Source organism: Lygodium microphyllum, chromosome 29, assembly GCF_053477565.2.
Source record: "Lygodium microphyllum isolate KBCC chromosome 29, Lygodium_microphyllum_v1.1.10, whole genome shotgun sequence".
NCBI classification, from domain to species: domain Eukaryota; kingdom Viridiplantae; phylum Streptophyta; class Polypodiopsida; order Schizaeales; family Lygodiaceae; genus Lygodium; species Lygodium microphyllum.
The window spans coordinates 112,520,388-112,544,813 of record NC_141163.1 but is presented as its reverse complement, the minus strand read 5'-3'; the positions used below and the strand labels follow the sequence as shown (position 1 = coordinate 112,544,813).

General features: G+C 41.9%; 1 protein-coding gene across 1 annotated transcript; it reads right to left on the bottom strand.

The window, feature by feature from the left end:
- Positions 1–1,168: 1,168 nt before the first annotated feature.
- On the bottom strand, positions 1,169–23,535 carry LOC148011038 (uncharacterized). Its single transcript, XM_087672044.1, has 4 exons — positions 22,735–23,535; positions 22,461–22,638; positions 2,096–2,142; positions 1,169–1,995 (listed from the first exon to the last, which is right to left on the bottom strand). The coding sequence occupies exons 1-4, from the start codon at positions 23,415–23,417 to the stop codon at positions 1,521–1,523; spliced, it is 1,383 nt and encodes a 460-aa protein (XP_087528170.1). The 5' UTR covers positions 23,418–23,535; the 3' UTR covers positions 1,169–1,520.
- Positions 23,536–24,426: the final 891 nt, after the last annotated feature.

Here is a 24,426-nt window from a genome sequence, read left to right as displayed (position 1 = left end):
TCATGCTTTCCATCTCTCTGTGGTGCTACCTACTCCTTTTCTTGCTTCCTTTCTTCTTCTCTTGCAGCAAGCTCTTCCATGTCTCGTTCGATCCGATCTGTTTTTGCTGCCAACTCCTCATGTTGTAGGATTAAAAGTTTATATTCTCTTTGTATTTTCACTAGCTCTTGATTTTCATCTTCGACCGTTGTTGCGATCTTCTCTACTGTGATGCTTTCAAATGAGATGGTGCCAAACGAGTGCGAGGCTTATAACACAAGCGCATCAATCGAGTGTGTAAGGCTTATAACACAAGGGCCCCACAATGTCCGATGTTCGATGAAAAGCAAAGAGCATAGCATTCGGACAATTTTAGCGACGAAAAGCAAAGTAATGATAACAATTATTTATTGTATTATCAAGAAAAAATATATATTTAAAAAAACATTACAAAGCTAAACATGTAAAAATATGCTTTGTCAAAGATTATATGCATAAAGATTATAGCTGCCTTTGCTAAACTTAACCTTGCAATTAACACTAGTTAACACTAATTGAATAATTGAAACACTAATTAACTATAACTCACTAAATTAACACTAATTCACTAAAGCTAATGTAATTAATACTAATTTATTTAATTAACTATAATCAATCTAATTAATCGACTAATCTAACTAATTAACTAATCATAATTTATTAACTTAAGAAACCTAATAATTAATCTAATTAATTAAGTTAATCTAAATTAATCATTGACCAATCTAATATAATTAACCTAAACTAAACTAATCTGATCGTTACATACTATTTGATATACTTACTAACTATGATAATCTAATCTAATCTAATCGTTAAAATTAATGGTTTAAACTAAGATGACAAGAACTAGTCTAGACATTTAAACTAAGATGAAACTAATTATACGAAAGACAAAGGCCAACTAATCATGCAGACTAATTATAATAAACTAATCGTTAAAAATAATCATTTAAAGAACGAAGAAAGGACGAAGACGAAAGACAATCGTTTAAACTAATCCTTAAAAGAACAGAGGACGCAGATTCGAATCTAACCTTTTGACCTGCAAACACGATGAATGATGGAACTGTGAAAATTTCGGATCGATGTTGCCATCTTGCCTCGCCTCTCTCTTTTATTGGCGAATTAACATGACCAAAAGAGCTCAAAGCAAAACGATTCTATAAACACGACAAAAACAGTGACTTTTTTTGAATCTGAAAGCTATGAAAGCTAAAAACGAAAAGTTCGACGGCACCATACATGTGAAAAAACGAGAAGAAGGATCAGGTAAAAATGCCGCATTGCTGAACGTGTAACAAACCACAGCAACAGGTCCTGGAAAGCAGAATTAAAGACCTTGCGATGAAAAATCTGAACTTGTCCGGATGAGCATTCACATCACAGCACACGTGAGACTGCTTCAAGTAGAATCTGGACCTTTCCAGATGGACATTCGCATTTCGCATCCCCACCTAAAAGACTAAGCACACTAGTAGGTCTTGGCCACCAAGAAGATCTTAACTCGGAATAGCTTTCGGCTTTTTAAATTGGGCCCCCACGTCTCCATTCGATTTCTGCTTTTCATTTCTTCCGGTTCTCGGTGTCTGCTCACGTTTTCCACTCGTTCTCGATATCTTCTGCTCTTCATTTTCCTTCTTGCGCACAGCATAGGCAATCTTGATGGGTCTTCCCAGCACCGGCTGTTGGTCCCATTGCAGAGCCATCTCCAGAGACTCGTCATCGGCAAAGTCTATGTGCCCATAGCCCTGAAACTCCCCTGTTGTCTTGTCCCTTGCCAGTCGGATGCCATCAATCCTACAACCTTGAAAAAAATCCCTAAGGTCTTCTTCTGTAATGTTCCATGAGAGGTTCCCTACATATGCTCTTGTATAGCCCTCAGTTTTACATAGGGGTTCCTTGCGGGATTCTCCTTTTTTCCGGCTCCCTTTGGATCTGGAGACTGACGGTTGAACCTTTAAGAAGCATTCCCCCCTGTTGAAACGAGAGAAGAGGAAGTTCTGTGAATCTAGGAACAGAAGCAAATGTCAATTTTCATCAATCAAAGCACACGCTTAGCATCTCAATTGCATACATGTTTGCTCCATCTAAAGCTAGGGCCCTCTTGCAAGCCTCTTCAGTCTGTGGAAAAACACCAAAAAGATCGATGGATAAAGGAGTCCTTTTATCAAAGAAATGCCATTTGAAGGAGTTTTCAATCAAAGAAAAAGCTCATGTCACGACAACCTGTAGTGTACCAAATATTCCAACTTAAATTCCTTTTTTTCCAAACGAGATACATTTTAAAAAATTTAAAAGCCAAACATACCATATGCAGCTCAAAAATACACTTTGGGACAGTTTAAAATGAAGGGTTCGAAAAAATGTGACAACAAGAGGTGACACTTGAGGATTCACTGTTTTAAGCTTTCACAAAATCCATATACTAAAACTTTTACAAGGCTCCACTGTTTGACTCACACTAAGCTTATATGTAATATGGCAAAATTAATATAATAACATGAAATGGTGAAAGAAATAGCCTGTGTTTTGCAAAATCATCACTAAATTGGGGTGGGGTACATTTTGCTTTTAGGGGGGGCGTCACTTGATTGGCCCCTTTACCCTAACACGAAAAGGGAATGGGCTTATGCGCCTATAGTGTTCCTCCATGCAAAAATTGAGCCACAAAAGTGCTACACCCCAGCATTAGAAGGTCCCTAATTACCCATTTGTGGTCAAGTTATCCTCAATATGTCAATTATGATAGCAAACAGGAGTGGCTTGGAGGGTTTGACATTATAAGAGCGCAACTTACCCCATCTTAGGCCCTTTCAAATTCCATATTTATTAGCACAAAATCAAATCTCTGACACAAAATCGACAGCCATTAAGATATAAGATGCATCTTGGATGCTTTGCCCATTAAAAAATCCATATTGGCGTAGGTGGATAATTTAGAGTAGAGGAACTTAAATTGCAAGGCAAACAATATTGGCCTAGGTGTGGAGTAATTGTGTGATTAATTAAGAGTATGAATGAAAATGAAAGAATTAATCAATGCACAACACCACTCAATCATAAATGAGAAGTGATGTATTAGTGAATGAGAGAGAGTACACCACTTAAGGCAATCACAACGAAAATGCCACACTTGTGTGCTAATGATACACGAAGTGTCTTCTAAAATGAAACCCTAAATGGCTTAACCATCAGAGGAGGGTTGTCATGAGGACATGTATTTTTGAAACCTGACTTAACATGTGGATTAATTTTCAATCACATGATTAAGTAAATGTTGCACATGTGAAAGGCAACTGGGGTTACAGTAAATTTACGAGCCCGGGACCCAAGAAAATCATGGGATGTCAAAGGCAAAAGTTGCTATAAGTTATGTTCCACAGGTACTTGGTGGTATCTAGTGTTAATTGTTGGCCTAGGTCATTCATTTGTCCGCAAGTGTCAGTTGGTGACACTAGAGATGTGACGTTTAATGGTATCTAACACTGATCTAATGGTCAACGATGGCACCGAAAGACTCGAGAGTGGAAGATGCCTAACTAATTTAATTATTGGCCTGTCATATTATTTTTCTACTCACCGACAATTATTAAATTAATTTTCAATAATTAAAAGTCAAAAATTAATATTTAATGATGGATAATGTTGGAAAAACCATTTGGGAAGGCTGCCACTTGGCAAACTTGCCCATGCATGCTGGTAAAAGGCTGAAGAAGAGGAAAAACGAGATCATTCTTGCTATAGCAAATGTAGGAGAGCTGTGAGCAAGATGGCCAACCTATTTTTGGCCATTGCAACCAACCACGAGTGAGTTTTGATGAGGAAGCGATTGCAAATTCGGACCCTCCACAACTGGGTGATTGCATCCAAGTACAAGGTGACAACTGATTTGGATGTCTCAACTGTAGGCGACAGCATTTAATGCTTTTGTGGCAAGGCAGCAACTACATTTGATTAATTCTCAGTCATTCTTCGTAACAAAACTCTGAATATTCTCTCTCTGCAGCTTTCTCTCTCATCTCCCAACCATTTCACAGCCTTGCTTCGACGATCTTAGTATTTGGACCCTTGAAGACTGAGAAATTGCCAATTTCTCTACTACAAACTCTAATTTACAGCAAAAATTAAGGTTTAACAACAACCTCGAGAAGCATGCTAAAAATTGGAAGCTCCAAGCCTTGGATTTTTCAAGGCTGAAGGTGAATTTGGAGGACAAGCCAACCATTGAATTTGAGGCACTTCCATCATCTATGAAGTGGGTGAAGGCCAATTAAGTGTCAAAATCAAGGGGTAAATCCGATTGAAGACTTGCTAATCACTTTGGACAGCAAGGGGAGTTTGGATTGTGAAGGGAATCAAGAGATCCCATTGTAAATCAACTTTTTCTTCAATAAAGCTAAAGAAATACCGAAAGGGGTGCCAATTTTGGGGCCAATTGGATGTGCATTGCCCAAGATTAGTAGCTAAATTTGTATTTTTAGATTTGCATTTATTGTTAACTATCATGAGAACATGTATTTTTGAAACCTCACTTAACATGTGGATTAATTTTTAATCACATGATTAAGTAAATGTTGCACATGTGAGGTGCAACTAATATTAAAGTAAATTTACGAGTCCGAGACCCGAAGAAATCACGGGATGTCAAAGGCAAAAGTTACTACAAGTTATACCACACATGTACTTGGTGGTATCTGGTGCCAGTTGTTGGCCTAGGTCATCCATTTGACCATAAGTGTCAGTTGGTGATACTAGAGAAGTGGCGTCTAATGGTACCTAACACCAATCTGATGGTCAAAGATGGTGCAGAGACACTCAGGAATGATAGTTGCCTAGCCAATTTAATTATTCACTAGTCTGAAAAAAAATTTAGGACACTGAAATAATTATTAGATTAATTTTTGATATTTTAATGCTAAAAATTAATATTTAATTATAAAAAATGTTAGAAATGCCATTTGGAAAGGCTGCCACTTGTCCAAAATGTCCATACGAGACTGAAAAACGTCTTTAGAGAATGGAGAGAGACATTTTTATAAATTCAACCTGCAAGAGAGAGAAAGGAGAGACTACTGGTCTGATTTGCAGCCATTGTAGACCTTCTGAGGTTGCCAAGGGCAGCAGAAGAGACAACATCTACAAGCTATTGAGACAGGGCAGCAGAAGAGACATCTATAGGCTATTAAGACAGGGCAGCAGTAGTAAATGACTAATTTTCTTTAGTTCTTTGCATCTACAAGCTATTATGGCAAGGCAATAGCTGCATTTGACTAATTTTCAGTCATTCTTCGCGACAAAACTCTGAATTTTCTCTCTGTGCAACTTTCCCTCTCATCTCCCAACCATTTCACAACCTTGCTCCGAATATCTCAGCATTTGGGCCCCCCGAGGCTGAGAAATTTCAGATTTCTTTGCTATAAATCCTAATCTACAACAGAAATTAGGGTTTAGCAGCAGCCTTAGAAAGCGTGCCGAAAAATTGGAAGCTCCAAGACTTGGATTTAACTAGGCTGAAGCTGTTTTCAGTCTATTTAAGTGGAGGGACCAATAAATAATTGAATTTGAGGCATTTCTCATCTCCATCAAAGCGGATAAAGGCCAATTGATTGCCCAAAACAAGGGGCAAATCAGATTAAAAACTTGCTGGTGATTCATCACAACAAGGGGAGTTGGAATATCGAAAGGAATTGGAAGAATCCCATTGTAATTTGACTTCTTCTTCAATAAAGCTAAAGAAATACCAAAAGAGGCCCCAATTTTGGGGCCAATCGAGTGTACATTGTCCAAGATCAATAGGTAAATTTGCATTTTCAGATTTACACTAATTGTTTGCTATTGTAATTAAGTTATAATCAAGGATTTACCACCCATCCACACAAGGCTGGTTACATGGTTCCGTTGCCGAGACACCACTCAATCCCTTGATTTGGTGGGCCCAAGGGACCTGATTGCAAGCCAAAGCTTTGTGCTAGTGCTGATTTTTACTCTCAGCTGAGAAATTACAGCAATATGTCTTCATACAGTGAGAAGGATTCAAGCAATGATGATGTCTCTCAGTGTGAACGTTCACATGGGAATGAAGAAAATGCAATGTCTGACCTTATGAGGTTGCCAAGGGCAAGAGAAGGCCAATCAATAGCAGGAGATACCATCTACAGGCCATTGAGACAAAGCAACAGTAGTAAATGACTGATTTTCTTTTGTTCTTTGCATCTACAAGCTGCTATGGTAGGACAACAGCTGCATTTCATTGATTTTCAATCATTCTTCGCGACAAAACTCTGAATTTTCTCTCTCTACAGCTTTCCATCTCATCTCCCAGCCATTTCACAGCCTTGCTCCGAAGATCTCAGCATTCGGACCCCTGGAGACTGAGAAATTTCAGATTTCTCTGCTGTAAACCCTAATCTACAGCAGAAATTAGGGTTTAGCAGCAGCCTCAAGAAGCATGCCAAAAATTGAAAGCTCCAAGACTTGGTTTCAATAGGGCTAAAGCTGTTTTTAGCCTATCCAAGTGGAGGGACTAGCAAATAATTGAATTTGGGGCATTTTCCATCTCCACCAAACCGGGTGAAGGCCAATTGATTGCCCGAATCAAGGGGCAAATTGAATTAAAGACTTGCTGGTGATGTCAAAGTGCAATGATGCAGAAGCGTAGGACAAAGACTGAGAGAGAGTGAACACAGAGAGAAGAGAGAGAGAGAAATGGAGACAATGTAAACGCAGAAAATCTGCGGTGTAGTATGCTATATAAGAGTGCAGAAATACACAAGGGGGCAGAGGAAACATCTGCGTATGTCTCCGACTTGATGACCTCGATCTCTGTCAACCGCCGAGCACACTCTGTCTCAGCCAACACATCTCAAGATTAGAATCTGAAAAGATAAATGCTGGAGTGTCCACAAAGCCGACTATAAATAGCCGAAAAAACAGGAATTCCCAGCACCAAGTTGGCTGCATTTAATGCAGCCGACTACAGGAAAACTAGCTGACTGCACAGCCCTGCTGACGTGGCATCCTGCCTGCTGCCGTACGCTGGCCAACTGTCCAGGAAACGACATTGGCTAACACCCCCTCTCAGATCCTGGACGGGTCAAAAGACTGAGGGAGCTGGAATGCTGCCGAAGAAGAGCCTGGGGAAGCGCCTTCGTAAACAAATCTGCAAGATTATCCTCCGTCTTGCAATACTCCACATCAATGGTCCCATCCAGAAGCTTCTCCTGAATGAAGTGATATTGGATCTCAATGTGCTTCGTCCAAGCATGGAATACAGGATTCCGTACCAAGGCAATGCAACTCTCATTGCCACACCGTAAAAGAGTAGGATGAGTCTGGGGGCAGCCAAGCCCCTCCAACAATCTCCAAAGCCACACAACCTCACATGTGGTGGAAGACGCAGCCCGATACTTTGCCTCACTAGAAGAAAGGGCTACCATGGGCTGCTTCTTGCTACTCCAAGAGATAACACCTATACCCAAGGTAAAATAGTAGCCTGTAGTAGACCGTCGGTGGTCCACATCGCCAACCCAATCTGAGTCACTCCAACCTGCAAGAACCAGATTTGAAGCATCTGTACCTGCTAGATAAGAAATCCCTAAGTCGAAAGCCCCACTCAAATACCGAAGAATCCTCAGGGCAGCCTGTCAATGCACCTATTTGGGTTCCGTCATAAACCCTGCCAAAAGACCTATAGCAAAACAAAGATCAACACGAGTGTTGACAAGCCAAATCAAGGATCCAATCAACTGACAATAGCATGAAGCATCCATCACAGGAGAATCGAAGTGTGAAGTGGCCTTCCAATTCGGATCCATAGGTGTAGTAATGGGCCGACAAGTCTCTATCTCAAAAGCCACCAAGAGCTCCTCAATGTACCTCTACTGAGAGATGAAAATCCCCCTCTGAGACTGATAAATCTCATGACCTAAGAAGAAATGAAAAAGCCCCAAATCCGTCATCTCGAATGCCTGATGTAAAAATGTCTTGGTCTCTCGGACCTTCTGTCCATAATCCCCTGTAAAGCTGCAGATCGGCCTTAGAGCGCCAATATCCCAACTTCGACTACAGAAATGAGTCAATCGTCTCGTTCCATGCACGCGGAGTCTGCTTGAGGCCATACAAGGCCTTCTTCAACCTATAAACTTTCCCATTTGAGGATCCAAATCCAAGAGGCTGCTCAACATAGATCTCCTCCTGCAAGTCACCATTAAGAAAGGTCAACTTCACATCCAACTAATAAACAGGCCATCTCCTATGGCCAGCCAAGGCAAGAATAGCTCGAATAGTCGCTATACGAGCAGTGGGGGCAAAAGTATAATGGAAATCAATGCCTGGGCGCTGAGCAAAACCTTTAGCAGCAAGGCGAGCCTTGTGCTTGTCCCAAGAACCATTGCTAAGGTATTTGGTCTTGAAGACCCACTTGACACCAATCACCTTCTTGTGAGAGGGACAAGACACAAGAGACCAAGTGCCATTCCTCTCAACAGCCTCCAACTCGGCTTCCATGGCCTTCCGCCAATGATCAATCTGCAAAGCCTCCTTCACTGAAGTGGGCTCTCGATCCTGCATAACATGGGTCAGTTCCAATGCCCGGGTGAAACTCATACTCATCAGCATACATCTCGCAGTGACTAGTACACTAACTAGTGACCTCATCGCAAACATACTGTTATCGCAATACCATGGATGCATGTTGAATATATCCGAGATCCACTACATACGAGAACTGTCTATAACTGGAGTGGAAGTGCTACCTCCCGCTTGAGCACCACGCAATACTATGGACCCTTACTCTGTTGAACCTAACGGAGCCCAAACTAAGGTCAGCTTTGTTGAGAAACCCTTCACCCGCAGTTTGCGTTTTTGCGTTTCCGCATTTTGCATTTACGGTTTGCAGCCCCAAAAAGGGGCGCCATCCTAAACTGATTGTGCGTATCTATAGGCCACTCTCTCATTCATTCCTCACGGCTGATTCATTCAGTCTGTCCCCTCTTCTCTCCAACCTCTCCACCGCCCTCACACCCCTTCAAGAGAACATTGTGATTCGTGGTTCGTGGTTGTCTTCATCATCTTCCTTGTGCTACAGCACCCTTGTTCCCTTATATCACATTCACTCCATGATTCAGAACTTCATCATTCCATTCATCAAAGTTTCTTCTCTCTTCTCTTCTCTTCTTCATGTTTGCCGAGTTCACTCCGTGTACCTCCCCGCAAACCCTACTATCTCGCTGGTACGTCATCTTTAGACATGGTATCAGAGTTGGATCTACTCAAACAGCGGCAAAGATCCTCCACTCCAGTGACGGCAAAGACCGGTGGCGGGTTCTTCGGCATCCACTTCTCTTCTTCTACTGCTGCATCAAAATCTCGTTTTTGCGAGTTTTAAGTGTTTTCAGCCTACTGCCCACACCCCTTTCGCAAAGGACATCACAATCTCAGCTGTCCCTTGATGTCATCTACAGTCTGGCGCCTATTTCTAGGCTTCCACCCGCAATTTGCAGCTGTTTACAGCAGAGCGATTGTTGCTGATCACTCTCCATTCAGAAAACAGTCTCTTTTTTGCAAATTTCAAGTATTTCAGCTTGCTGCCCACAGCCTGGACGCAGAGGACACCACGGTCCAAGCTGGCCATTGCTGTCTACAACAGTCTAGCGCCTATTTCCGACATATCACACACTGTTTGGAGCTGATTTTAGCATGTTGACTGCTTCTACTGGTTTTTCCTGCGTTTTTAGTCTCTCTCTCTCCTGCAGCCTACATTTGCTGATTTCTCTCCTGTAGATGCATTTTTTGTCTTTCTCTCTCCTCACCTGCGTTTTTAGTCTTTCTCCCTCCTCACCTGTGTTTTTTTACTGGTTGCAACCTCTTAGTGCTGGTAGCATCTTCCTCCCACTGGGAGCTCACTGCCAACCCTTCCACCCCTTGCGGCGGACATTGCGGTTTGTGCTTCACACTGTCCTCACACCCCTTGAGGCGGGCATTGCGGTTCGTGATTTGTGGTTCGTGGCTGACCTCTTCCACCTCTTCCTTCTTCAACAAGGCACACTGGTACCCATGGCTTCTTTACCAACAGATGACCAGACTATTAGGTGCTCCTATTGTGGCATCACCAAACACACCACCAATGCTTGCCACCTTCCACCTTTGCTCCCCGCCCCCCGGAGTATATGCATCTCCCACCTGGCACTTCCTACACAACCTCTCCTTTCTGGGCCACATAGATCGTTCAGTATTGGCTATCACAGTACTATGTTCAAGGCAATAAGACGCATCCGATGTGCACTAAGTCCTTTCGAGCACATGGAGGATCAATCGGTGCTACAACCTCCTGGAGATCGTCGCAATGCCAGCGGCAGTCTTCTCCCACCTATCTTCAGGTATAGCGGCTACCACGGCCCGTGGTTCTACAATCCACTCCATTGAGAGACAATGATTGTTTAATACGGTCTCCTCGTTCGTCCGCTCCTTTGAGAGACAATGGTTACTCGACCCCTTTCTCTTCTTCGACTTCCCGGTCTACTCCATTAAGAAGTAGTGGCTGTTGCCCACTCATTGCTCAGTCTGAGCCCCATCCTTCACCCTCACCTACTCATGCTCGAGAGGCCACCTCCGGGAGTTCTTCACCACCCCAGATACCTTCTTTGGCACAACCGGCAGCGCTTCCTTCATCCTCAAACATTTTAGAGTCCATAATCCATGAGTTTTTGGATTCTCTATCTACCTCAGATGGGGGATTCAAAGGGGGATGATCTTTCTTTGCCTTCTGAGGGGGCATCTATATCTACTGCGACTTCAGAGGGGACTCCTCTTCCTCCAGTTTCAAAGGGGGTCCCCACCCACCGCTCCATCCTTCGCACATCCTCACGGAGGCTTTTACCTTCTTCTTCTACCCTTGGATGGGGTGGCTTCCTTCCAACGGTCATCTCACCTATTGATACCCAAGATCTCGAGGATCTACTTAGATCGAGGCCTTGGAGGTTCAACCGCGACTTGGTGATGAGGCATTCCTATTCTTTCTAGCATGGAAGCACGAAGCTAGTGGCTTCTCTCCCGAGGTTGAGTTTCGAGTTCTCCAGTTCACTCTGTCTATGTTCTTTACTACAGGTTACCTTTCAGGTGGAAATCTTGGATCTTAGGGATCCTCTACATCTTCTTCCTCCTCCTCTTCTTGCCTTGGTCACTTAGTCAACATGGAGCCAACTCTTGAGATCAAGTACGGGCATATCCTTATGGTTCTTGGCACCACACAAAGTCCAACATTCCTCCTATACATTGCATGTTTTCATCATCTTTGTACTAGGGCACTTAGGCAAGTAAACAATTTTCCCAGGAGGGACATTGTCCAAGTAGCACCTGCTGCATGAGCATTCTTCAACATGTAGCGTTCTATCTCCACCTCACTCTTCTCTTCTTCCCCTTTTTGAACCTAAGAGGGAATGTTGAGAAACCCTTCACCCGCAGTTTGCATTTTTGTGTTTCTGCATTTTGTGTTTAGGGTTTGCAGCCCCAAAAAGGGGGGGCATCCTAGACTAATTGTGCCTATTTATAGGCCACTCTCTCATTCATTCCTCACGGTTGATTCATTCAATCCGTCACCCCTTCTCTCCAGCCTCTCCACCACCCTCACACCCCTTCAGAAGGACATTGCGGTTTGTGGTTCGTAGCTGAATTCATCATCTTCCTTGTGCTACGGCACCCTTATTTTCCATCTATCACATTCACTCTCTATGATTCAGAACTTCATCAATCCATTCATCAGAGTTTCTTCTCTCTTCTCCATGTTTGCGGAGTTCACTCCGTGTAACTTCCCACAGAACCTACTGTCTCGCTGGTACGTCATCTTTTGACAGGCTTTAACTGAAAGGCATCTAGGTAAAGTTGCAACAACTCAAGATGGTCTACCAAGTTATCCTCTTCCATCCAATTGGCATCTATTAGTGAATAATTCTGAAATTTCACCAAGTATCTCCTGAAAACTTTTCCTTGGTTGAGCTTGCTTACAACAACACAGTGCATAGTTCTATGGGCAAAGGTCAAGGGTGGCAAGAAGATACCACCTATTTTGCAAACTAAGGATAAGATCTTTACAGTTGATCGTTATGTGAAAAACTTGGATGTAGCCTATACAAAAATAAATTATGCACTTCAGAGATTGCAAGAAAAGCAAAAGAGGACAGCTGATCACCACAAACGTGCTTTACAATTTGCAAAGGGTATCACTTTGTTGATGCCTTTTCATGATGATGTGCTAGAAAAAATGTCTGCTGGAATTCAACTTGAGGTTGCAGAGCTAGATGAGATTTTGGTACCCGAGCACATTTTGGCACATAAGGAAAAAATGTCAAAGGTAAAGTTTCCAAGAGATATTTGGTGAAATTTCAAAATTATTCACCAATGGATGCCAAAGGGATGGAAGAGAATGACTTGGCAGACCATCCTCAGTTGTTGCAACTTCACCTAGATGCCTTTTAGTTAGAGCCAACTTTGGTTCGAGCTCCGTCAGGTTCAGCAGAGCAAGGGTCCAAAGTATTGCTTGCTGCTCGAGGGGGAGGAAGCACTTCCACTCCTCCAGTTATGGAGAGCTCTCGCATGGAGTGGATACACAATGCCTTTCAAGTCACTTTGTTGAGGCCTTTTCATGGTGATGTGCTAGAGGATATGTCTACTGAAATTCAACCTAAGGTTGAGGAGCTAGATGAGATTTTGATACCCGAGCATATTTTAACACACAAGAAAAGAAACGTCACAGGTAAAGTTTCCAAGGGATACTTGGTGAAATTTCAAAATTATTCACTAATGGATACCAAATGAATGGAAGAGGATGACTCAGCAGACCATCCTTAGTTGTTACAACTTTAGCTAGACGCCTTTCAATTAGAGCCGACCTTTCAAGCTCTGTCAAGTTCAGCACAGCAAGGGTCAAGGTATTGCTTAATACTCAAGGAAGTAGTAGCACTTTCACTCCTCTAGTTATGGACAGCTCTCGTATGTAGTGGATCTTGGATGTATTCAGCATGTATCCAAGGTACTGCACTGATAGTATATTTGCCATAAGCTTACTACTCGGTGTACTAGTCATTGCGAGATGTATGCAAATGAGTATGAGTTTCACCTAGGCACTGCAACTATACTTTTGCATCAGCTTATGATCAATTTGGCATGGATTTTGCCTCAATTTTGAGACAAAAATTCTACTAAGTTTCAGCTAAGCCTTTCACCAGCTTGAGAACCGTTTATGGTCAATTTTGAAATCAGTTTTTGCATTGACTGCTGGTCAGTTCTTACAATGACTTTGTGATCAGTTTGGGGTCATATTTGCAGCAATTTGTGATCAATTCTCGGATCAATAAGTGATCAGTTTATAGTCAAATTATGCTCAATTTTCAACCATTCACATTTGGTTCCATGGACAACAGCATATATTATGATGCCATTGATGTTTTAGCTATAGTTTATGCTTGGTTATGCTATGCTATGGTTTGGTTTTTCCAGATAGTTGGGCTCACTTATGATCAGATTATGCTCATTTTTCAACAGTTTACATCTGGTTCCATGGACAGCAGCATATGTTATTTTGACAAAGAGTCCATGGGATCGTGATTGTCATGACTCCCCTTTATAGGGTGTTACGTATGAGTGATTGCGAGGGGTCAACCATGGGCCTTCTCATTCACTTCTTTAGAGCAGCACTGGTGGAGGCATGGGCTTGCACGGTGATCACAGAGTCATAGTGTGCACATATCATTGACATAGCACAGAAGAGATGGCATGGATGCGTAAGCCCATCCATGGATTTGCAATACTATTACATCCAGTCTACAAGTCTTTCGCAATCATGGATGATAGAGAGCTGCGTTCTGACCAGCTTATCTCACTCATGTGGTCCCTATGGATGACCACAACAAAGTTCTAGAGGAGCTTGGATGCTGTGCACATCAAAGAGGACATGTCACTTTTGGTTCTCCTACATGTTGGAGAAGAGAGTCATCTGTGAAGCCTCTCTTTTGGTGGCAGAATTTTGGATATGCACTACAAACTCTTCAACCCTTGGCCATGAGAGTCCTTGCTCAAGATTGCTATTCGGGTGCATGTGGGAGAAATTGGAGTGCCTATTCTCTCATTCACACAAAGATTCGCAATTGGCTTAGCACACGACAGTTAGAGCAGCTAGTCTATTGCCACACTAATTACGCATGATGAAGGCCATGATGACCATGGTTAGTCCAAAGCAAGTAAACACTTATCATTTTGGTTAAGTCAAGTTTAAATTTGTTGTTTTCAATTTTATACAAGTTAACAATATAGTATTTATAATCTTATGTCAAGTTATTTGCATTGTGTAGGTGACTGTTGATACATTCAAGTTGACGAGCGACACTCTTCCGAGTGTACACCAGGACGTTGATGCAGAGGAGTAGATCTTTGCAGGGCTCTACAGAGAACTCATAGTAGAACACACTCATGACACTCGCAGTCAACGTGCTCCTGGGCGAGGAGTTTGAGTTGCAGCAATTGCTAGCAGGGGCATGGTCATTCGACACCCTGAGGTCAACGAGGGGTGGGTCAAGGGGTTTGCAAACATATACCAAAAAAAAAAAAAGGACCGACTTGCTCCTGTAGGGACCATAAATGCTGGCCGACCAGCAATGAATATTGGTCATTGAAGAGAAAAATGCCATAAAAATACAGGAGACCCCAAAAAATCCCATATAACAATGACAATGTCCGACATGTAGACAAATTGTGGAAAGTAGAAACTAGCCTAGGAATGTACACAAGGACCTGACAAAAAACTAAACTACCACAACTCCTATATCTTTGTCAAACTCTAGCAAGCACTCACAACCAAGAGATGACAGACTGACATGACTAACATAGGCAAGCTAACACCACTTGGTAGAGGCATGGACCATATAATTGATCGCACGCTCGACCAATTGCAGATATTCCTCCCATGTAGTTGATAATCCTAATAGTAGCAGCAAGGATGATAATCATGGCACAATAGGAATGCTCCATCTCCCACCAATTTGTGGGTGAAAATTGATCAAGAGTGCTAACATGGTGCCAAGGCCATGGTATAAAGCCTTCCTAAACCCACTACTGAACTTCAAATTGTTGGCCCAAGTGTGGAGTAATTGCACAATTAATTCATAGAGACTAAGAGGTAATGCAAGAATTAATCGATGTACAATAATACTTGATCACAAAATGAGAGGTAATGTTTAATGAATGAAAGAGAGTATGACGCTTTAGATTACCACAATTAAATTCCACGCTTATGTGCTAGTTGCACAAATTCATCCAAGTGGACATAGCAAACTATGATAGTACAAAGTATGACAGACATCATGAAACAAATGAAATCAAGTTCAAGGCTTGTCGAAATGCCTAGAACTTTGGTCAAGGGAGAGCCTCGTTGAAGAGATTTCCCAAGTTGTCTTTAATAGGTATGTAAGATACCTTTATATCTCCAACCAACAACGCTAACAAACACAATGGCAACAAGCTTCTATGTGCTTTATGTGGCCATGGAACATTGGGTTCCACGCAATGGCAAAAGCACTCTAGATGTTAGTGTCAGAGTGCAGCTATGCAGCCTCCTGCAGTCTGCATTTGCTGCATTAATTGCTTGGACTGTGTCTTCTACTGCTGCTCACTGATTTCCCCCGACTGCTGCCACTTCCTTCCAGCTTGGCAACAGCTGTCTGCTGCAAATCGCCCTATTTCCAACCTCCTGCAGTCCGTGTTTGCTGCATTAGTTGCTTTGACTCCTGCGTTTTGACTCCAGCAGTCTGCATTTTCAATTTCTGCATAATTTTATTGTGGTACTGCTGTATTTAAAGCCTGTTTTGTCTGCATTTTGATTCCTACAGACTGGGTGACTGTATTTTCAAGTTATGTTCACTGTAATTTTCCCCTTCTGACTGTGTTTGATCAGATTTTGTCTTTTTGCATCAGTTCTTTTGTGATCAACTTGTCCTGCACTGTGTGAACTCCAATTAGTGCAATCTGTGATGTGCTTTGGCTGTACTCTCTCTCTCTCTCTCTCTCCTCTTCGATCCTTTATTTTTTCTTTCTATCCTCTCCAAATGGCTCCCCCTTGCTGTTCTACTGATGACAAATTACACGACCCAAATTACCTAACATGGAGTGCTGTTATGAAAGCCTGCTACCTAGTTTGTGCAAAAGCAGCTATGGTATGTTGTTTCTAGAGCTTTCGAGCATCTTGATGCGTGCCACTCCTCTTCCAACTAACTTCAATGAGGATAACTATGAAGAAGCTCTGCCCACGTGAAATAATGATGATGCCCGTACCTATTCCACTCTTCTTCATTGTGTCTCCAAAGAAGTTCTTCCAACGGTCACCTCCTACAAGACTTCTTTTGAGATCTAGGCAACGCTTCAAATGTTGTACAAGGCTCCTTCAACTATGCATGCAATTACCCTTCATAGTCAACTCCAACAGATGAAGTTTAAACCAAAGGATACTATCGAATCTTTCTTTGTTCATGCCACACAGGTGCATGACCAGCTTCAACACATAGTCCGCCCTTCCCGAGGGTCATCTTGTGGGAACTGTGCTCTACAAGCTCCCTCTAGAGTTTGATTGAGTAGCTCATGATTTGTAGGCCCAGAAGTCATCGACGCTAGTGAGCTTGTATATATGCGCAAATGTTGATGCATAAAAGCTAAATACCAATAAAAGTGAGCAGCTAGCCTCACAGAAGCATCTTATGAGTGAGCATATGTCCAAGCAAATTGAAGATAGGAATGTGAACATGCAAACAAAGTCTCCCATGATCCTAAAATAATTGGCCAATCAAAAACTAGTCCGGTCAAAGAATCATGTAAAGTCCACTCCCAACAACTTACTGATACGTCCTCGATGCTGCTTGAGCAAAAGGCATCTTTATGGTTACATGGGTGGCTTCCATCCTAGTATGGTGGCTCCAATGAAGCCTTTGAAACTTCTGAGAGGGGTGATAGAAGTTGAAGGCCCAATGCTAACTATGGTAAGAATGGACATTTGCAACAAGGATTGCAAACAGTTTGCGATTTTGAGGAAGAAGAAAGAGAAGAAGAAGAAGCAAGATATGAACAACTCCATCGAGTCATCTACCTCCTCAAACTCCGACTCAGATCCTCTCAGCAAGGCCAAGGGCAAGGCACAGACAGGGTCATCTTCTTTTGACCTGGAGAAGGGCTTGGCAGCCCCTCCTCCTACTTTCTAGTACCATTGATGCGGTCATCTCTCATGACTCTCCAATGCCAACGAGGGAGAGAGGGGATAGTGAGGTGGGGCAAGTGAACCTCACCTATATAGGTATACAAGTGCACAGGTTCCAAAGAGGGACTTCCCAATCACATCAACTAAAATTTGGCACGTCTTGAAATCGTGAAGATGGAATTGACTTCCAGGTTCAGGATGGGCTCTTAGTTGATGAGAGGGGATTGGCTCCTAGTCCAAGCTCACATGAGGGGACACTTTGGTGGTGTTGACCAAAGGCGGGGCGGGGAATCCATGGTCACATATATTTAGAGGCATTTTTTGACGCAATGGTCTCATATGCTACTAAGAGACATTGTTGACAGACACAAGCATTTGTTATGACTCCTCTATTTTTCAGGAGCTAGTACAATCGACGTCGATATCAAGCTCTCTCTCGAAGGCACCTTGGTGGTGGCCTTGACCACCCACTACTTGGGTATCCATGGTTCTACTCTAGTAATTCTTTGTTGTATGGACTATGATTAGACTTTATCATTTTATCATTGTATCATATCAGATCACCCATAACCTAAGAATTGGTGTTAGTAGTCTAGACACCTCATGTGTGAGTTTGAGTTATGTTAGGCATGGCTAGGCATTTAAGGGATTTTATTGTGGCATTCATGATACTTATTTGGGGCATTTTATGCCAGTCAACCAGAATTAAATGATGGCCAACCTGCTCCTATTTTGGCATTGTTTTCTCTTATTTATATTGGGCTCCCTCATTCAAATGTCATCACCTATAGGTTCTGTGGAGACAAGGAACCAATGCCAATGCCTACAAGCTAGTGACTCACTGTTATATGCATCATTCTTGTGTTTGGTATATGAATTCCTTTTCCCGAGTATTCTTCGGAGTTCTCTTCTTTGCAATGTTCTTTTGTGTTTTTCTCTTCTGTCCACTTCTAACAAGAAGGTATTATTGCTTCTTTACAAAGCATCCAAAAACAGATCCAAGAGCTTCAAGAAAATAGTGCAACGCCAAGGCAACCACAAGCTTTGGGCTTACCTGTGCAAGACCTCCAACGACAACTTCAAGAAATTCAAGAGACAAGCCTACATCAAGACAAAGGTCCATCAACCTACTAGCAATCTTCATGATCAGCATAAGAAAAAACCAAAGGTCAGTCTTCCAAAGAAATTTGATGACAAAAGGTCAAAATTAAGAGGTTTCCTCCAACAAATATGATTGTTTATACATATGCAACCAGATCATTATCCAAATGATGCTTCTCGGAGTCTGCCTCGTAAGAACTCCTCTCAGGTACAACTCTCCCTTGGTTTGCCCCCTTGCTTAAGAAGGGATCCCCATTGATATATAATTTTGAGGCCTTGATACAAGAGTTCTCTGCCACATTTGAAGAAGTAGACAGAGCAAGAGTGGCTAAAACAACGATTAGAATCTATGCCAAGGGTCAAGACCCACCTCGATATATGCATCAGAATTTTGACAACTCACATGTGATTTAATATGGCATAAGAATTATTTTATTGGTCAATTCCGTTGGGGATTGAAAGATGATGTTAAAGATCTTTTGCTCACTATGCCAAAGATGCATACACTTAGTGAAATTCTTTCACAAGAAATTGAATGTGAGAACTGCCTGTTTGAGAGAAAGCAAGAAAGACGTCAAGAAGCCACCTTGAATTCAAGCAAGACGAAGACTTTTGAAGATCCAACCCGCCAAGAAGATCAAGTATCTGAGGCAGGCAGAGTCTATGCAAATTGATATGATGTGGTTCAAGCCATTGAAAGTTCAAGAAAAACAAAGGCAATGCATTAATGGATTGTACATGTATTGCAGCCAGTCAAGACACATAGCTAAATATTGTCCTAACAAACAAATTCATGGCGCCACAAGTGTGAAGAAAACTGCTAGGGTTTGCACTGAGGAAACACAAAGTATACGACCACGACAGAAACACAAAGAGACAGACACAAACACAGAAAGCAAAACTCAAACCCTAAACGCAAAACTCAAAACTCAAACACAAACAGAAGAAGGGAGAGAAGAGTCGAACTTTGAAGTGAATGAATACTGCAAATGAATGTAAGAGTGTACAGATACTCAAGGGCAGAGTAGTGTGTCAAAGAGTGGCATCCACCAAAAACGGATCCCAACTATTGTGACCACCAGTCGGAGTGACAGAGTGAGAGAAACACCAAACGCTGATCACCAGTATGTGAGGAGACTAAGGCGACTGCAGAGGATGATGCTTGATGATGTGGGCGAAGCAACAAAACATAGCAGTAGAATGCTGCAGTAGAACGTCGCAATAAAACGCAGCAGTAAAACGCAACAATAGAACGTCGCAGTAAAATACAACAATAGAATGTCACAATAAAACACCATAGTAGAACAAGGTGATGGTAACAATCCCGAAGGCTAGACCGCCATGTGGTGGGAAACTGATGGCTGAGATCTACACACAAGGGTGAGAAACCTACACGGGAGGGATGAGGCTGAATGGGGGCAGCCTATCTATTTATAGATGTTGAAGGGTGCCCCAAAGAATTAGGGTTTTTGGGGGACCAATAAAACTCTCTCACACCGCTCCCTGTTTTAGGGTTTTTCATTAATTAAGTGTGTTTTGGGGCTGTTTAAGAATGCTAATCAGCTAAAAAGCATGTTTTATCTCAACAACTAGTCCATCGCTATCAGGAAGCATCGATGTCCAGTCTCAATACAAACCATACAACTGGACAAAGCTTCAAGAAACCCAAAAGAAGATCTCTTTCTCTCTACAAATGCAACATTTAGCTTTATGTTACCAACAAAGATTCACTTGGAGGGGAGATAGATAGACAAAAAAGCTTTGTCAAACTCTAGAGCCATAGCATGCTTCATCGACAAGAAATTTGCAAAGCAACATGGTAAACAGCTTCTAAGGAAAGTAAAGACAGTATATGCAGAAGTAATAGAAGGTCGACCTCTTGCTTCAAGAGACATCACGTATAAGACTCAACCCGTAAAAGTTACCCTAAGGAATCTTCTATTAGATATATAGCCTTCAACATCATCCATTTCCCAAATAGTCCCGTTATTATTGGGCTACCCTGTCTAGAATTACTTAACCTTGACATCAGTTGGAGATCTAGAAGCGTGACAAGTTAAGCCAAGGCCATTGCATAGTAATAAAGGAAGAAATCTCAATTAATATGCATTGGGGCAACGGTGTTCATGCATCCAGAAAAGAAGAATCCATTCTTTTTTATTTATGCAATTCTAATGGAAAAGCCCAAGGACAAAAGCATGGACACACTCCCAGCTCAATATGCAAAGTTTAAGGATGTGTTTGAAAAGGAAAATGCAAATATGCTACTGGAACATCGACCTTATGATTGTGCAATAGATTTACAAGAAAGAGCTCAACCTCTTTTTGGCCTTCCATAAGCTATCCCAAGATAGAATCACTACCCTCTTTGCTTGATTCAAAAACGACTTGGGAAAGTCAAAGTGTTCACCAAGATAGATCTTCATGGCGCTTAAAATCTTGTCAAGATTAAAAAAGATGTTGTGCCATTTAGCCTCTTGTTGGGTGAAACTTTTAATGTAATCAATTTTGAGGTGCAAACTTCCAATTTAATGTTTCACACTGCACCTTGTTTCTTTTGCCCTGTCCTTGTACAACATAGCCTGCGCACTTATCCCCTGCATGTCCATGTATGAAATTCTTCATTATCAATGCAATGATCACTATGCCAAGAGCTAGATATACTACAATTATAGTCTATTTTAAGTAAAAGATTAAGTCAAATTCACATTCTTGTAATAGACAATTCTCTCCTCTATCATTCAATTAATGAAGTCAACTTCGAGGAAGCGACTCTAGATTGGAGCTCTAAAAAAGCCCTACCAATAGTTTCTTTCTATGGGACATCTCTCAAGGTGTGGGAGAAGCTCTAGCTCATGCATTGAGGCTCCATCAACTATGAGGGCTTCATCATCATAGATCGTTTTCACCGTCTATCTCACTTTCTCGAAGACTTGATTGCTATTCCACATCAACATCATCTATTACAACTATAAGAGGTCTATGTTTTGACCTCCAACTACTCCACGATATCATCTATTACATCAATTGGCCATTGACTACTATGTTCTATTACCCTCAACTCCATTCTATTACGTCTATATCATCATTGATGGACTTGATTGCTATCCCACATCAACATCATCTATTGCAACTATAAGAGGTCTGTGTTTTGACCTCCAACTACTCTACTATATCATCTGTTGCGACCATATGAGGTCTGTGTTTTGACCTCCAACTACTCCACGATATCATCTGTACATCAATTGGCCATTAACTACTATGTTCTATCACCCTCAACTCCATTCTATAATGTCTATATCATCATTGATGGACTTGATTGCTATCCCACATCAACATCATCTATTGCAACTATAAGAGGTCTATGTTTTGACCTCCAACTACTCCACGATATCATCTACTACATCAATTGGCCATTGATTACTATGTTCTATCACCCTCAACTCCATTCTATTACGTCTATATCATCATTGATGGTTTTGTTGCACTCATGATCCATTCTTAAAGGACAAGACTCTCCAGCGATCTCCCTCAATTTACTACCACAAGAAATGGATACCATTGGACAATCTTTGCATCTTGAGCTCCCTCCATTTGTATTATGTGTCATCATTCATCCATTCATCAACATTCATCCACATATTCATTCACTACTTTCTTGTTCTTTCCTTTTGCATTCTTTTCTCGGTACACTATGTTTTAGTTGTGTTTGTATACTATGAGTGTCTTCTCCATACCAACCTCACATAGCCATCTTATTCCACATGTTCATAAACTCTCTCGCATTTGTTCTCTCTTGGTTGTCCACTCACCTATGCAATTGTTTCCCAAGAGCTTCCAATGCACTTGCATTTACTGCATGAGGTACTGCACTTACAATGAGCTGCAAACAATATACCTCCGTGCATCACTATACAACATATGAGAAACAAGAAAGCCAGTAATCATTTTCAAGGTTATAACCTACATTAACATAGTATTGTTCGTATTGTTGAAGATTCCCAAGTTATGCTACTAAGTTCTTCAAAGGCGATCATATAGGAAATGCCTTGGGGTTTAATGGAACTGCCTCCAAGAGATGGGTATGCAGAACAAAGAAATGTAAGACCTTGAATGTTATCAAAGCGATACCACGAAACCTGCCACTATCTGGAAAGGTCTTGAGAGACACATCTGAGATGCTGCCACACACTCCAAAGAAAGCCTTGATGTCATCCTCGGAAGAGTAGTATGGTATTCCACCTGCGTATACTGTCCTAGAGTTCATAGGATCTCTTTCTTCCATACTGCACAACAAAAAGAGTTGGAGGAGTGCAATTTCGTGGATTGTATGAATTTAGAAGATTAGGCAAGTAATTCTGAAGGGTTATGCATCAAATGACCTGTCCTTGGCACCCAGAAGCGGATCAGTATCCGGTATTGAAACCCCGTCCTCGTGTGGCTTCTTCGATTTCTTCTTGGTTGAACGTTGTCCAACTTGTGCAGAGGGCCGAGGCTCCGCCTCGCTTCCTATCTTCTGTTCGTCGGCTGTACGCGCATTTTGCTGGCCTTCGGCAGGTGCTGTTTCGAAGTTCGACGTCGTGTCAGGGCGTTCGGATCCAGCCTCGACAAAGGAGACAACGGGGTAGTCGAGCTGATGCTGGTCTTCCGGGTGCTTATGGAGGACACTTACAATACACGAGAGGTATCGTTGGATTTCAGCTTCGCCGATGCCTTCATCCTTGTCACCCTCACCCTCACCTTCGCCTCCACCTTCATCTTCAATGGCAGGTTCAGTTCTAGTTTCCGGAGGTTGCGAACGTAACCGCTTCTTCTTCTTCTTCCGTTTTTTGGCTGATCCTGGAACCTCGCCCTCAAGTTCGCCTTCAGCTTCAGCGTCATCTTCAATGGCAGGTTCAGTGCTAGCTGCCGGAGGCTGCGAATTTCGCCGCTTCTTCTTCCGTTTTTTGGCTGATCGTAGAGCTGCGGATTCTGTGTTGTGCCGTTGTAGGTGAAGAAGGGCAGGGGTAACTCCCGCCTTGGCCTCGCGGAGGTTCTGCTTTAGCTTCTTATTTGACAGGACCATTGCACTGCTTCTACAGAGACATGGAAGAAGCCACTAGCCTCCCATTTAGAACTTTTGGGTCCTCCTCCAAGGAGAGGATCATGGTTCCCATTTAGAACTTTTTGGTCGTGCTCCAAGGAGAGGGAACATAGTTTTCAAGGTCATGGTTCACTAGGACCATCTAGGTAAGAGTTCTCGTTTAGAGCTTTGTGGTCCTAATCCAAGGAGATGGATCATAGTTCTCATGCTCATGGTTCAACAATAGTGAACAAAAGTCTATGAGGGAAGTTTGAAAATCTGGATTAATGTAGAAGTGTCAAATGTGGCACAGACATATGAGATGCGGAAATTATTCATGCATAGTAATTTGGGTAGTTTAGAAAGGCATAAAAGCTTTAAATTTTCATGTTTTTCTTTTGTCAATGAAAGAAAAAAGAAAGGTATGTTTGGCACACACACACAAAGAAAGAGAGGATGTGTTTGCAAAGGTGGAGGGAAAGAGAGATGGATGGAGAGAGATGTGTAAGGCAAGAGAGAGAGGGATGTCTCATGTAGGAAAGGAGCGCGCACGCACACACACACACACACACTCTCTCTCTCTCTCTCTCTCTCTCTCTCTCTCTCTCTCTCTCTCTCTCTCTCTGCGCTTAGAAAGCCACTCGCATTGCTCACAATAGGTGTTGTTATTGATAGATTGGCACTCACTTTGATTGCTTTAATGGATTATTACATGCATAAAGAGAGAGAGAGAGAGAGAGAGAGTGTGTGTGTGTGTGTGTGTGTGTGTGTGTGTGTGTGTTTTAATAATTAAGATATTGATTAATATAATATTAATTTCAATATATCTTAATTACTTTCATACTATATATATTAATAATATAACAAGTTTATTTAAGAGAGAGAGAGAAAGAGGAGAGAGTATATATAAGTAGATACAAATGTTTAATTTATTATTTGTTGTTTGCACCATCTTGATTATGCATTTTGAGGATGATTTTAGATACAAGGTTTATCTTCTCATTTATTTTGG